This window comes from Pan troglodytes, chromosome 5, assembly GCF_028858775.2.
Source record: "Pan troglodytes isolate AG18354 chromosome 5, NHGRI_mPanTro3-v2.0_pri, whole genome shotgun sequence".
Classification (NCBI taxonomy): Eukaryota; Metazoa; Chordata; class Mammalia; order Primates; family Hominidae; genus Pan; species Pan troglodytes.
Window position 1 is genome coordinate 19,125,992 of NC_072403.2, and position 16,033 is coordinate 19,142,024.

The window sequence follows — 16,033 nt, forward strand, 5'->3', positions numbered from 1 at the left end:
GAGATTGACAAATGCCTCAGAAACATTTCCAACTTCTTAGGCTTAGAGCTTTTAATCCATCGAGGAAATCCTTAGATAAATTATTACTTAGTTAACTGTTACTCAACACATCATTTTACATCATTTGACTGACTATCAGGGCAACTGGCAGCTTCGATTGCAGTGATTTGAAAGGTTGTTGGGATTAACGGAAGCTTTCAAAGCTCTGCATCTTCTTGCTAAAACGACACCTCTCTGAGGTGTTTAGATGGAGTTTCACTCTTGTTGCCCAGGCTGGAATGCAGTGGCGCAATCTCGGCTCACTGCAACCTCTGCCTCCGGGGTTCAAGTGATTCTCCTGCCTCAGCTCCCAAGTAGCTGGGATTACAGGCATGCGCCACAACGCCCGGCTAATTTTTTGTATTTTTTGTAGAGACGGGTTTTCACCATGTTGGCCAGGATGGTCTCGATCTCTTGACCTCGTGATTCACCTGCCTCGGCCTCCTAAAGTGCTGGGATAACAAGCGTTTTCCATTGAAAACAATAGCTATGCCCCCTTAATGAGTGGATTTTTTTTTCTATTCACATAGAAAACATATATCAATGTCAAAAAAGTACATAAGACGAAGGCTCTATTTCAGCCTCACTAATGTTAGGACCACTAACACCAGAATGACACTTGTGTGGGAAGCACCTTAGACTCTCCATTTGAGATGCACAAAGGGCATGTCTGGGAAGCTAAAATGGGAACACAGAACATGCTGAACAGCAGCTCTTGTCTCAGAGAGAAAAGGCAATTAGCAAATGCTTGCGTTAGCCTCCTCTTCTGTGTCTTCACAAGGATAATTATTTGCTTTAACACAGGGTGGCTTGACTTCTTTATTTTGCTAACTATAGCCATAGGTGATCATCAGTAAATTAAAATGTGTTTGAATTTTTGCAAGCATGCATGTGTAAATTCAACACATTTGCATTACCAACAAAGATGCAGTGTAGTTAATTCTTCTTATGATTTTTGCTCTAAAATTGTTGCATGGCACTTCACTTACATAATGTTTCTTTACAATGGAAGCATAAATGTAGCCATGGTTTCATGATGTTCATTATTCTCTTCTACAAGAACTAACAGTTAAGAGAGTTTGAGTTTTGTTAATGACAACTACATGTCTTATTTATAAAGGATTCTATATGGTTCTTGCCATCCTTAAGGAATTAAAATTTCCAAGTAAGCCATTTTAAATTAAATCACATACATTCTCTCTCTCTCTCTCCCCCTCCCTCTCTCTTACCATATAGTACTAGCTCAGCATCTACTGAGCTAGGGACTTCACACAAGTTATTTAACTTTCTAATGTTCACTTTTCTCTAAACAATGAGAGTGATTTTGGTACTAACTTCATAGGATGGATGGATGGAAGGAAGGAAAAAATAAACACAGCCTGGCACATAGTAAGTTCTCTGAAATATTGTTTCAGAGGTTGTTATTATTACTATCATATATAAAAAGTCCAACATAATGCTGGACACCGAAGATGCTCCAGAAATGTTTCTTTCTCCTTTCATTTCTTCCTCCCTGTCTCTCTGCTGTGTACAGAGCCTTTTTGTGTAGAGCACAGATTTCTAGATCTATGTGAAAACTTTACTTACAAGTTTTTAAAAAATAAAAATATAAAACTTTGTTTAGCCAACAATAAAGCAGAAATTCATTCATTTACTTTCTAGTTCTTGCTGTAATAGGTCTAAACCGTATGTCAGGCAAGAAAAAGAAAACCTGAATATAAAATGCTGTGCTGTGTTAGCTCATCTGATATTTCAGGATGATTTGCAAGTTTGGGTGGGGGCGCTTTTTCTCATCTCTTCCAGCCCTCATGCAGAGAATACTTTGATCTGCAAGGAAGTCAGGCATCATCCAACACAGTCCTTTTCTTTTCAAGGGGCAGACACTAAGGTCCCCAGAAGCTAAGTGGCTTGTTGAGAGCTAGTGATGGCCAGGATAACAGGGCTCTCCCTGTGCTCTGAGTCAGGGCTTCTTTCCATTGCAGCTGCGCTTCACCCCACCTGTCTCTCCTGAGAACAAATTAGAGGCGCTCACCAGCACACCTCTGTTAACTGAGGTTAGCAGGTCCCCCAGGAGAGCATGGTTTCTAACACCATTCTTTCTATCACCTGTCAGCGCCTCCTTCGATTTCTTTTTACCTGAGGCGGAAAAAGCATTCTCTTCCCTTGAGTCTCCAGACTGTTAAGGATTTGAGGGGCCCTCTATTAGCACTCTTCTTCTGTCTCTGAATTTCTGAACCATCCTCTGTCTCTGAGTTTCTGAACCATGTGAGAAATAAGACAAATGGGAGATCGAAGTAGGGGATCTCCTTTATCACTGGCAAAAGCTGGGCTGGAGGAAGTCGTTGATGGGTCTGATCATGCTCCTCCCCTAGCCTTGACCTCAAATCAGCCCACCAACTGGGAAAGTCTGAGTCTGGAATCAACACGGTTCCAGGGCAGGAGGGAAAGGATGGATTGGCTCCCCCAGTGGAGACACAGGGGCCAGTGCTTAAACCCCAGCAATGAGGCAGCAGTTAAGAGGGGCGAGAGGGTAGGCAAGCAGGAGCCCTGGGGAAAACGTCTCCATGTAGAAACCAGAGGAATGAGGAATGGGTTTCCCCTCTAACCAAGCTATTATTGTTTTAGTGTAACATGGCAGCATGCAATTTTTTTGTATTTTTAAAAATAAATGTAAGCATCTTGCAGGGGAAAAAAAGTGAATGATCATTAAGTTCCATATCATGCCAGATTCACTTCAGAGCTTTGCCAACCTGCACACATATTTCATTTTCATGTCATTGTAATCCACATGTGCATACTGTCCTCCATTCCTGCTTTTGTGCTTGACATTATTTCAAACACATTTCATGCATCCACGTCACTCACATGGTCATTTCATTTGCATTTCTCTAATTCCTAGCAAGGTTATGCATTTTACAAGTGGCACCTGGGACTTGATTTTTTATTTACCAGAACAAACACTCTTCCTACTTGGAAGAGTGTGTTCTTTTATTAGGTCTGTGTAGCACGTATGTTTCCATTGTGCTGCTTTTGTTCTTCTGTTTGGTGTACAACGCTTCCTTTTGCAAATTAAAAATCAGAAAGTTCTATAAGGAAGTCAGAACTATCCATCTGGCTTCCCTCTTGAACAACCTGAATAAATAAATAAATATATATTTGTTTCTACTATTCTATTTTTTGTACATTTTTATTCTGGTTTTAAAGTTTTATTTTTAGTTTTTGGATCTGTGTGAAATGTATTGCCATATTGGTTCAATATATAGATATAAAGCAATTCTTCATAGTCATATTCAATGGTTATTTATTAAATAAGGATTTCTTAGCTCACTAGAGATACATTTTAAACATGGGTTTTCAAAAATATGAACTATAATTCATATCATAGAAAATCAGATTTAGTGGTGAGCTTACATTTATTAATGTACTTTTGTGTTTCAGAATTAGAGTTGACACTTTTAAAAATCCTAAACTCTAGAGGCCTTTTCAGAATAAAATGTCCTTCCTTCATACAATATTTTACCGGATATGGTGGCTCATTCCTGTAATTTCAGCACTTCGGGAGGCTGAGGCAGGAGGATCACTTGAGCCCAGGAGTTCAAGACCAGCCTTGGCAAAATAGTGAGACCCCATCTCTAAAAAAAAAAAAAAAAAAATCCAGGCATGGTAGTGTGCACCTGTAGTCCCCGCTACTTGGGAGGCTGAAGTGAGAGGATCACTTGAACCTAGGACGTAAAGTCTGCACTCCAGCCTGGGTGATGGAGCAACACTCTGAGAGCAAGACACTCTCTGTCTGTCTCTCTCTCTCTCACGCGCTCTCTCTCTCTCTCTCTCTATATATATACACACACACACAGACATGCACACACATATATGTATGTACGTGTATATATATGTGTGTGTGTATATATATATACATATCAGATTTTTATATCTATTTCTAAATAGAAACTCTTGTTATATAGGTACCCATGAGAGCCTGAAAGAATTCCTATCACCCATTCTCCATAGTGACAGTCATCTATAAAAAACAACTTCGGTTAACCATGAGGATTTGAGAAAATGTAATTGAACAGAAGTTGATATTGATCACCCCAAAACCAGGGGGTGTCCCTAAAGCCAAATGAAGAACAATAATGTAGCAACAAACCATTTTTTTAAGCCACTTGGACAAGATCCATTTGAGGTGTTTGGCTCATGCCTCACTTATGGGAGGAGCGGCAGGCTGGGGTGTGGGTAAGCTCCAGGGCCCTGGCAGCAGCCTACTGAGCAGTTGTTTCTACGAGTATCATAATGAGCTAACAGCAAACCTCTGGCTTCTCCATGAGGTCATTGTCAGGGGTTGGAGGTTTCTGGTAGATGATGCATGTTGTCATCAACAGGTGTTTGTCTATTGAATGAGTTTATTCATTCTCTCTGATTTGGTGTTAACTTTGACTCTCCTAACATCTTTGTTTCTTATGCTTCACCAGAAGAAGAGAGTAAGGCTGGCACAATCTTGGTGGCCAGCTCTATATCTTAGATCCGTTGCTTTCTATGTCTCATGATTTAAGACTTATGACATTGACCTACACTGACGTCTGCATACTATTCTCTGCTGCTTCTGTAACCTGCTTCTACCTTGTTAGACGTGTCTGCCTCTGAAACACATTTTTCTTTTCCACTTCATCCTTCTGCTCTCTCCAGCCCCATTGTCCTTTGTGTCAGATTCATATTCATGATCCACGGTTAGACAACACAACTTCCTGCTTCCTCATGCTGTCTGTCCCATGTTAGCCACACAGCCAGCATTTCCTGCCCGAAACCTCATCAGGACGAGGCACAATTACACTGCAGTTTCTCTTGGCTCCTTTACTCTTTATCCTTAATTCAGTGTCTTCTCAAAGCGTGGTACCCTGACCAGCAAAAGGAGCACTAACATCACCCAAGGACTTGTTAGATGTGCACATTCTTGGGTCTCACCCAGAAACTACTGGGTCAGAAGCTCTGGGGGTGAAGCCCAGCAATCTGTGTTTTAACAGCTTCCAGCGGGTTGCTATGCCAGCTGCAGTTTGAGAACCACTGTCTTAACCCATGTCTCATCCTGCCTTCTTTCTTCCTGCTGTTTGCATTTTACTAATTCTAATAGGAAGCAGCTCATGATTGGAGATTATTGTGTACCATTTTTCAAAGCCATTATCACAGATGACTTTAGAAGTTCATGTAAAACATCAGCATAATTTCCAACACTCAGTGAACACTGTCTCATCCACACTAACAAGATGGTGATGACCTAGCTAGATGGGGATACAGATAATGCCTAAGCCTCACCTTAGTGAGGAAAGTTACATTCTTCCTGGGGAGAATTTTTTAATAATGTGAATTTTTTAATGCTGGTAAAGATGCTAATAAACATTATCAATTGGCTGGGTGCAGTGGCTCCCACCTGTAATCCCAGCACTTTGGGAGGCCGAGGTGGGTGGATCACTTGAGTCAAGTAGTTCCAGATGAGGCTGGGCAACATGGCAAAACCCTGTCTCTACAAAAAATATAAAAATTAGTGGGGCATGGTGGTGTGGGCCTGTGGTCCCGGCTACTCTGGGGGCTGAGGTGAGAGTATCACTTGAGCCTGGGAAATGGAAGCTGCAATGAGCCATGTTCATGCCACTGCACTCCAGCCTGGGCAACAGAGTGAGACCCTGTCTCAAACAAACAGCAACAACAACAACAACAAACCCAGTACTGATATATAAATAGCAGGACATGGAGAGACTAGTCTTCAAATTCATAACACTTGGAATTACCAAGCATTAGGAATTCCCAGATAATTCCTTAGCTTAATGATGGGTATATACAGCCCATTACATTAATGTTTCGTGTGTGTGTGTGTGTGTGTGTGTGTGTGTGTGTGTGTGTTTAAAAATGTCATAATAAAAAATTTAAAATATTACTTAAAAGTGGCAGTATTACTCCATCCTTAAATGAATCCAAGTAAAATAGTTTTTACTTTTATTGCTACCCATCTTGGTCATAAATGATATTAATAATGAATTTGTACTTATTGAATGGTTTTCATTTCTTTCTACTAGATATGTATACACATATATGGACGGATGGGTGGTTGATAGATAGGTAGGAAGATAGGTAGGTAGGTAGATAGATAAGTAGATAGAGATAGATAGATAGATAGATAGATAGATAGACAGACAGAACAAGGTTATCAATATTAATGTTGAAGAAATTGCCAAAAGCTAAAATATGTGTATGGTCTGTACATTTCTTCTAATTGTGTAAATTGGAAAATCCTTTAATAAAACAATTTCACAGGATCCATGTATGTGTCAGTAGACATTGGAATATTAATACATGAAAATTTCATTTACTGGAATTTATCCTAAAGGGGGAGAATTCTAATTGCAGAAAAGTTGTATGCAAGACGATGGTCCTCACTGCATTTTTTTCATAATAGCATAAGTCTATCCCTTTGTGACCAACCAAATGGGAGCTAGCCAAGTAAATATTGATATATAGTCATCCAGTATAATCATTAAGATGATAGTTATGCTTATAATAGTATGGGGGAAGCAAGCTATAAAATTTGGCACACAGTAAGATTTCAATCTTGAAAAACATGTTCAGAAAGAGGAAACTGTTTCTGTTAGGTAGGGTGGTGTTAAGATCAGTGTCTTACACCTTCTTCTCCTGTTTTTACTTTTTCAAAGGAAATGTGTATTTAGCAATTATAACAGTGGAGTTCCCAAGCTTATTTCCTCTCCAAAGTGGTTTGGGCCTTTGTGATTTAGCCACATTGCTTTTAATCTATAGAGAGCCCAATTTTTCAAGAGTTAGTATGTCCCAAGAGGAGCAAGCAATATTGCTTCTCTGTTACCAGCCAAGCCCAGGATTCATGGAGAGAGTCTAGAGTCATCCAACCGCAGATACATCTCTTTTTTCTAATGTTGCTTCTATGGTACTCTTAACTGTTAAAATGTATGGCAATCATTTGATTGCATCCTTCCCCCAAAGAAGCAGAACTTGGCAAGAGCCCTGAGACCTCCGTCCCCTCTGGTTGTCTCGTCCAGCACTTTTATTATACTTTGGAACATCAAGAATCAAAGCGGTTTCCTAGAGATGTGTTAGGCTGAATGACAGCTGCATCATTATTCCACCAACTGAGAAATTGAAACAGAGTTACTTCCCACGGCATCTGTTTGAACATGCTAAATAAAGGCACGTTAAGAAGACTGGGGAGCATCCATGATGGGATAGCGACATACTGATGCTCAGCCCTTCCCATCCCAAAGACTCCCAGTTCATCTGTGTGATTTCCATTGCATGGGCTTACAGTCTGCACTGCTTTTGCTTTCTTATTAATTAGTAATCATCATATTATTGATCCCAATTATAATAACTTTTACTACCATTTTGGGCATATAAAAAAGCGGAATTAAAAAAAGAAGAAAAAACACACTCTTCAAATGCTGGTGCTTTACACTGTCCGCTTCAGATGATTTTTTTTTTTGGCATTCATTATATTTTTTCTATGCTTATAGAAGATTCAGGTCAAACACCATATGCCCTTGAATCAAATGCTGTTTCAGGCCTGTTGGTTTGTTGATTATTCTGTTAAACAGATATTCACTGGACGGACTCTAATCGGGCGGGGGTGGGCCAAGGAGGGATTCTGTGCCACCATAGATCAGTGATTTATAAAATTAAACTAGAGGTGGAACATAGCAAAAAGGAAAGGATTATTTACCCAAGAATCACCTTGGAGTCACTTCACTCTTTCTTTTCTACGAGTTGTCATCTTGCTTCTGGTTTTAAGTCGGATAATTGCTCTGCTGGTTTCTGTTTCTGACTCGGCAGAACTTAGTCTTTCATCTGGTGTTTATTCATCTCGCTGGAACAGCTTTCAGTCCTCTTTAAAAATTAATTTGACTTTAATGTCTAGTTATCTAAGACTCCCCTGGGCTAGGATGAAATCACACAGGGGGAATTGTGATTTGACAAATGGCCATTGTATGGGAGCCTTTGATCCTGCACCGTGGTCCTTGTTTTGCTGAGCTTTAAGCAACATCAAAGTCTGCTCTACGTGGCATGATTGGTGGTCGGCACCGGGAGAATTCTGGCACTTCCCAGCATCGCTGAGTGGCTGCAGCCTGTTAGGTGCAGATGAGAGCTGTCCTAATAGTTTATCCAAGTAGAGAAATTGGACCAGCGTGGAGGCAAACAGAAGACAGGACCTTGGTGCATGTTGAATGACATGAAGCCCTTTGCTCCCTAAAGTAGGAATTCCCAATCCTGGTCTTCCAATCTCTGAGGCTTGCTGAGTTTTTTCCCAAGTTTTTAGAAATTATGAGAAAAAAATAATTTTAATTTACTTTTTATTTTTAAAAATACATAGAAAATGGCCGGGCGTGGTGGCTTATGCCTGTAATCCTAGCACTTTGGGAGGCCCAGGTGGGCGGATCACCTGAGGTTGGGAGTTTGAGACCAGCCTGACCAACATGGAGAAACTCCATCTCTAATAAAAATACAAAATTAGCTGGGTGTGGTGGCAGGTGCCTGTAATCCCAGCTACTCAGGAGGCTGAGGCAGGAGAATCGCTTGAACCTGGGAGGCGGAGGTTGCGGTGAGCCAAGATCATGCCATTGCACTCCAGCCTGGGCAACAAGAGTGAAACTCTGTCTCAAAAAAAGTAATAATAATAATACATAGAAAATGTGATGGATTCGGGTTAGAAAGACACAGAGAAAACAGGCAAAATGCTGAAGATCATTGGAAATTTTTGCCCTGATGATTAGACAACATATCTCTAACGATGAAATAAATGTCTTAAAAGCAAAAGAACAGATGTTGGTTTCAGAGGCTGACCTTGATTGTTCAGCAGCATCTAGACTCAGTAGGCGGTAAGTGCCACTCTTTCTTGAAAGGTAGACATTGTCTAACTCTGCAATCTCCTTTTCTCTCTGACAGATGGGGAACTCTCTATATCCAATGAAGAGGACTCCCTAGAAAATGGGCAGTCCCTGAGCTCCAGCCAGCTGTCTCTGCCTGCCCTGTCCGAAATGGAGCCAGTCCCAATGCCCAGGGATCCCTGCTCATATGAGGTGCTCCAACCGTCAGACATCATGGATGGGCCAGGTAATGTCCCGGCAGGATTGTAGAGCAGGTCCCAGACACCAAGTCCAGCCAGGCACCAGGGATCTTTGGCCTGGCTGGACTTGGAATTCTATTTTGGACTATCCTGAGCGTAAGGATCTGGAAATTTAGTGAAACAGATTAGTTTTTAGTACATACTGAGTATTTTTAAAAATGGAATATACTTACACTTATTATCCTACAGTGTTTAAAAAACTCTTTACTACCTTAATCTCTTTAAAGATGATATGGCTTATTTTTGTAACATTAATGATTTAAAATATTATTATTTTGTTTTTTAACATTCATCTCTGTTAAGATAAAGCTGAGGAATCCTACATTTCTATATGATACCTATCTAATTCGTCTGTCTGAAAGGTCCTTTAGTCTTAGTCCCAGTATGCCAGTTAATACTTGTATCAATTTACTGGATATAGTCAATTAATTTAATTGTCTATTAAACTGTATATAATTTACTGATTGAATTGTATCCTGCTGATAGCTGATTTTTGATGCCATCTGACTGTCATCTCCTTCTTTGGTCCAAAGGTGGCTGAGTGGCCAATACTCATCCTCTCAGAAGGTTTGCAGAGTGGTCCTAATTTGCCCCAAAATAGGTCCCTCCTGACAGCTAATGAGCAGTGGTACTTGTCAGGAGATGAGTCTGGGAGAAGGAACCTCTTGCAATATCCAGAGTATAGATAGAAAAGCCTCTCTCCCCATCATGTGCAAAATCCACATCCATAGGCAGTCACGTGGGAGGGTGGGAGGGATGAGGTTTCACAGGGTTAATTCCCGTGCTTCGTTATGGGACCCGGTGAGTCATTGCTCCATCACTGTGTGCCACATTGACAATAATAGTGTCCCTGAGACAGGAGAATGTAGTGCTCATGAGGATTTTCAGCAGGGCTTTGGTGCTGCACAGAACACCTGATCAGGGAGGAGGAAGGAGGGTGGGGAGGGGAGGAGTCCCTTACAGGCTTTCTCACTGAGGCGGTGGCGGGAGGTGAGAGGAGATGCAGTGGAGTTACACCCTCCCACCCCAGGGAGGGTTTCCCAATGAAAGCAGTGCTTTTTTAAAAAGAATCCAGACTTCCTTGTGACACTGAAGTCAGATAGATTTGACTGTTATAGTAAAAGTCTGTCATTCCAGCAGAATCACAGAGTTTCAATCTGTCACCAGCCAAGCTACCGGCATGATAGGAAGGTGTGTGCCACCACCCAATGACAACTCTTCATGAAAGCCAGTCAGGGGTTCCCCCATGAAAGAAAGGAAGAGGCGCGTCCAAAGTGGAGGAATTGACAAAAGAAAACTATAGTTGTGGTGAGCAAGAAGAGAGAGGAAAGGGGAAGATGAAAAGGTTGATTTAAAGCATCCCTTGCCTCGTCAAAGTTTACAGGAGCTGGCGGGGGCAGGATGCTGTTGCTAAAACTACAGAATTTGGGCTGAGAGGCTGCTGCTCAGCGCCGGGCACTCCAGAACCTGGAGGAGCAGCCGTCCAGTGCTTGGGGGTGCAGCCTATGAGGTGTCAGTGTTCCAGGCTGTCATCTGTACCCGGTGTCGCAGATCTGAGAGCAGAGACAGAGCGGACCCAGTGGACAAAACTGAGCCCCTCCACTTGTTTGAATCCACTCTCTCTTGCCCCTCAGCAAAGGGCAAGCAGGCCCCAGCGAGGCTGCTGGCATTCAGTTCTGGTTTGGTTTAGAGGGGCTCTGCACCCTGGGCCTTCTGCACTGGCCACCCTGGTGATTCCTGCTGTGCCCCATGAGTCCCATCTTAGAGCATGTGTAGGGTTTGCATGACCAAAGCTGAGTTTGAAATGGTCAAGCGTTTGATGGTTTTGAGAAAACATGCTCCTCCTCTTTCTCCCTGTTGCTCTTCCCGCCTCCACTCTCTCTCTTCCTCTGCCTCCTCTCTCTGTCCTCCTGCTTCACTGGATTTCTGGCGTCCTCGCTGTAGCTCTCTACACATGCGTGGTGGCCTGAAGCATCGGTGCTCCGCTGTGTTGCCAGCCCGAGTCCCTGTCCTGTGTTCCCCGCTGGCCCCGCCTGCACTGCGTTTGTGTAATGTCTCCTGTGTATCATGTGGTTGTCCCCTCAGTGTCTGAAGAGAGTCCCTCTGCCAGTGAGTCTGGAGTCCTCCTGTCCCAAGATCCTTCAGCCAAACCAGTCCTGCTACTGCCCCCCAAAAAACCTGCTGCTTTCCCTGGAGACCATGAAGAGACCCCAGTGAAGCAGCTGCCCCTTCTCAAGCAGCCCCCGGCCCTGCCTCCCAAACCCACTACCAGGATTGCCAACCACTTAACAGGTGAGTGCAGACGTCTTCTGGGGCAAGCAGTCCCTCCTTCCCTTCAAGGGATTTTCTTTTTCTCTTGTTCTTTGAACTGAGGCCTGAAGGCAGCTCTCTGGGGAGGTTGCCCTGTGGGATGTTTGGGTGTTTCTGTGTGTGTCTTGATATCTGCAGTCATGACCAGGGTTTGTGTTTTTGTGTCAAGCAGCATTTGATATCCACCTACCAGCCATATGCCAAGAGCTTTCAGTCATGTGTATCTGTAAATGTGTACATTGTATTTAAGTGACTAATTCAAGATTATTTGCTCATCAAGGTGAAATCGATTCAATGTCAACATTTTTGCAAAGATAAAGAATAGTGCCTTCTCCATATGAGTATGTCAAGGTTTTAAATTTTTTGTCTTTAAGTTATTGATCTGAAGACCAGTGTATTTCACCTATTAAAATTCATGTCAGTGCTGTCTGTTCTCTTAGGGAAAAAAAAAAAAGACAATCTGCAAATTATGTGGTAAATACTTTTAAAAGAAGAGTAAGCTTAGCAATGTTGTTCTGAAATGATTGCACACGTCCTTTGCAGTATTTCTGAAGTGTTACTTAATGAACGTAGCCACAGGCATTAAATTGAGCACTCAGTGAAATTGTACTTCACTGCACTTTGGCACATGAATTAGATACCACTTTGTGATGGAAGGCTGTGGTATAATCAGAGATTAAAATATTTCAGAGGGTCATTTCTCCAACTTTGATAATAGTTTCACCTGATGCTGATCGACTGCCTTTTTAAAAAGCACTCGTTATTTTGACAAATAATACCTAGGTAATCATTGTAACATTTTGTAACATGTAATGGGGGTGGAATTAGGGAAAAATATTCACCTGTCTTATAGGAGAAACACTGAGGTTCAAGAAAAATAAGTGACTTCCAGGGCTGACAGGAATTCTGTAATAGAGGCACAATCAATGCTATATTTCTCAAATCCGAGTTCAGCTAATGTTGTTTCCAGAGCAGGCTGTCTTTCACGTGATACTGAGTTCTATAAGAGTCCATCTTAGACATGGGCTCATGTCAAACTAATCTATTAATGTGTATGCCCATCCAAGTCAGATGTGTATGGCTTGAAAGAGCAAATTTCCATCTAATGGAGCAATCTAACATATCAATAACACTTTTGTTCGATGTCCAAAAATTGAAATTCACAGAAAACTACAAAGGAGAAAAGGTCCCATAAGCCTCCTTCTAGGCAATATCCACTGTCCATCTGTCTGTCTATTGAATAAAAATTGAATGTTGCTGTACGTATTGTTTTGTCACCTGCTTTTTGCACTTGGTGATATATTATAAACTGATTTTCGTGTTAGTAACAATTCCACAACATGATTTTATTAGCTGCTTGGATGGATCAGGTTTTACTTGACTGATCCCTTAAAGTTTTTCCATCTTCCTTATTGCTAAATCGCAACAGCAAACAACTGCAACAGCCTGCATATATCTTCATAAGCACTTCTGAGTTTTCTCTAATTTATTTCTAAAATTAGAACTGTTGAGTCAAAGAGTATGCACCCTTTAAGGCTTTGATGTCAAATTTCCCTTAAGAAAGATTAAACATTGTACAAAATAAACCCCTACATGTAGTACATATTTATTCAACACATCTACAATAGGCAGAATACTGTACTAAGTATCAAAGTAGATAGGAATATATAACAGTTTAATGCAGCTGTCCTCAACCTTTCTGGCACCAAGGACCAGTTTTGTGGAAGACCATTTTTCCACAGACCGGAAGTGGGGCAGGAGAGATTATTTCGGGATGATTCAAGTGCATTACATTTGTTGTGCACTTTATTTCTATTATTATTACATTGTAATACATAATTAAATCATTATACAGCTCACCATAATGTAGAATCTGTGGGAGCCCTGAGCTTGTTTTCCTGCAACTAGACAGTCCATCTAAGGGTGGTGGGAGACAGTGACCGATCGTCAGGCAGTGGATTTTCGTAAGGAACATGCAGCCTGGATTCCTCACATGCACAGTTCACAATAGGGTTCGCGCTCATCTAATGCTGCTGTTGATTTGACAGGAGGCGGAGCTCAGGAGGTAATGGTGAGCAATGGGGAGTGGCTGTAAATACAAATGAAGCTTTGCTCACTCACCCGCCACTCACCTCCTGCTGTGCAGCCCGGTTCCTAATAGGCCGCGGACCAGTACAGGTTCATGGCCCTGGTGGTTGGGGACCCCTGGTTTGATGAATGCATATATATACGTAGAGAGAGAGTACTAACATAACTACTGTTAGCGGTAACACTTGCAATTCAATGCAGTCTGATAAAGAGAAGGCTGAAGCTTGAACTGACTTTTCAAGCATGAAGGACATTTATAGAAAATGAGGGAAGAGTATTCCAGGAAAGAAGACCCTAGACAAAGCCTCAGAGGTGGCAACATTTTGGGTCATTGAAGAGTTGGCTGAGTAGGGGTGGAAGCTTCATTCTGAAGTATACTGAGAGACAGGACTCACTAGAAAAAGGCATAAAAAGATTTAGATTTTAATCCCTAGGCAGTGAAAAGACTTTGGAGGTTTTTAAGCAGAGGAGTGATATGATGAAAACTAGCCTTTAAGAGATCTTGGATCACCATGTAGAAGGAGCAGAAAGAGGAGCAGGTTGAAGGCCTATCAGAGAAGCCACCACCAAGGCTAGCTCTAGGCCACGCACTCCAAAGTCAGATCAGCTAAATGGACTCAGCCATGGGATACCATTGAGCCAGGGATACCCTGAGCCACGGATACCATTGAAGAGGCTTCTCCAGTCATTGAAATATGAGCTAACAAGCATCTGACTGATATCAGTGAGAAGAGAGAGAGCAAACCAGTAGATATGACATTGTAAAAAGAAGAGTCAGCAGAATTTCTTAACTGACGACACCTCTGATTTATCTAGTTATCTCATTAATGGAGACAAACTTGAGTTTCATCTATGAGCCCAGGAGCTCAGGTGGCCTGGTATCCACAGGGTTCTTTACATATGAGAGACCGAAGATATCTCAATTGGCCCCATCTCTCTGGCTTCCCTGGTCCTTTCCTGAGAGAGTAGACTCTGTTATCTATATGCTTCACCTCTATACAGCTTGGATCAAATGAATAAAAATACACAAAAAGCTAATATCCTTACTATGTAGTACCTGGTAACCTCTTAAACATGATAAAGCAAGACAGGTGGAGAAGTCCGTGGACTGCAAATCTAGTGCTATCCTTTTGAGCTTAAACTCAATTAGATTTGCTTAATTTTTATAAGTGAGCAATCAGTTATAATGAATCTGCATCACCATGAGGTAGCTACATTAACCCTGTTCTGTTACTAATTGCTCTGAAGACATCCGGGCCATGTCAGAAGGAATTAATAAACTAAGAATTCTAGAACTCTAAATTGAGACTCATGAGTTTTAGTCTGTTCTCAGTGTCTGCTGCTCTGGTGACATGTTTGAAAGGAAACAGGACAATTGAAAGACACCAAGCGTGATTAATGGGGAGTGACAGTGGCTAATGGTCTGGTAGAATGCTGGAGGAAATGTGAGGCTGAACTGGAACTACTACCAAATTCACAGTCAGGGAAAGTCATGCAGAAATACCTCTGCTGTGGCATTTGCTTCCACTTTATCAGGAAAATGTAATTAATTTGGAGAGTATTTGTCTTACAAATTTCTTCTGTTCATCAGCCAGGTGGGGAGAAGTTCTGTCATTCTCCCTGTCTGTCTTGCTTCATTTCTTGTTAAAATCTCCTTCCATCTCGCCTCCTCTAACATCAACCATGCAACAGCATGCGATACAGGGCCAGGAGTTGTTGGCATCAGTTTCCTTTGTTTCCAGAAGTACAGTGTCCGACAGAGCTTGTTGTGTAATGAATGTGATCTGAAGTGAAATGCATCCTTCTTGGAATCCTTGGAGTGATGGGTGACCCCAAAAGGGTGATGAAGGCAAAAGCCACTGTCTCCTACCTCTCTAAGTCATCATCAGTCACTTCTCTGTGGCATTCTGGCTCCAGAAGTCAGATGTTCAACGCTGCATGAATAACCTATGCCTTCTGCATAAGGTACCTGTGGCAGGTGCCCCCGGCATGCCAGTTGAATGAAGGATAAATCAATTTAGCTGGACTTCACAGTCAGATGTTCAAGTTTGGGTAATAATAATGTCAGCCTTTTTTGAGAACTTTACCACATACTCTTTGATATTGTTATCATTATTACCTCTTTTCACAGATGAGCATGAAATTTGGAGAAATTAAAGGACTTGGTCGTAGTTACTTAGCTAGTAAGTGACAGATAAGCATGAACCTATTTTTTCTGACTCCAGAATCCTCATTTATAACCATTTGTTTATACTATCTCCACCAAGATTCCCATCCCCCCCTTTTTTTTTTCTTTTTTTGAGACAGGATCTCACTGTATCTTCCAGGCTAGAGTGCAGTAGCACAATCACGGCTCACTGCAGCCTCCACCTCCCAGGCACAAGTGATCCTCCTATCTCAGCCTCCTGAGTAGCTGGAACTACAGGCACATGCCACCACGCCTGGCTAACTTTTGTATTT

At 41.9% G+C, this 16,033-nt stretch overlaps 1 protein-coding gene across 14 annotated transcripts in view; it reads left to right on the top strand.

The window, feature by feature from the left end:
* PHACTR1 (phosphatase and actin regulator 1) overlaps window positions 1-16,033 on the top strand; it is a 574,604-nt gene that overhangs the window by 458,148 nt on the left and 100,423 nt on the right. For 7 of the 14 annotated variants that reach the window (XM_009450525.5, XM_009450527.5, XM_009450524.5 and 4 more), the window contains 2 exons: window positions 8,995-9,162; window positions 11,261-11,467. In XM_009450525.5, coding sequence (XP_009448800.1) covers window positions 8,995-9,162; window positions 11,261-11,467 — 375 coding nt within the window. The remainder of the gene's footprint in view (window positions 1-8,994; window positions 9,163-11,260; window positions 11,468-16,033) is intronic. The other 7 variants (XM_063812096.1, XM_063812097.1, XM_063812098.1 and 4 more) reach the window with 1 other exon arrangement.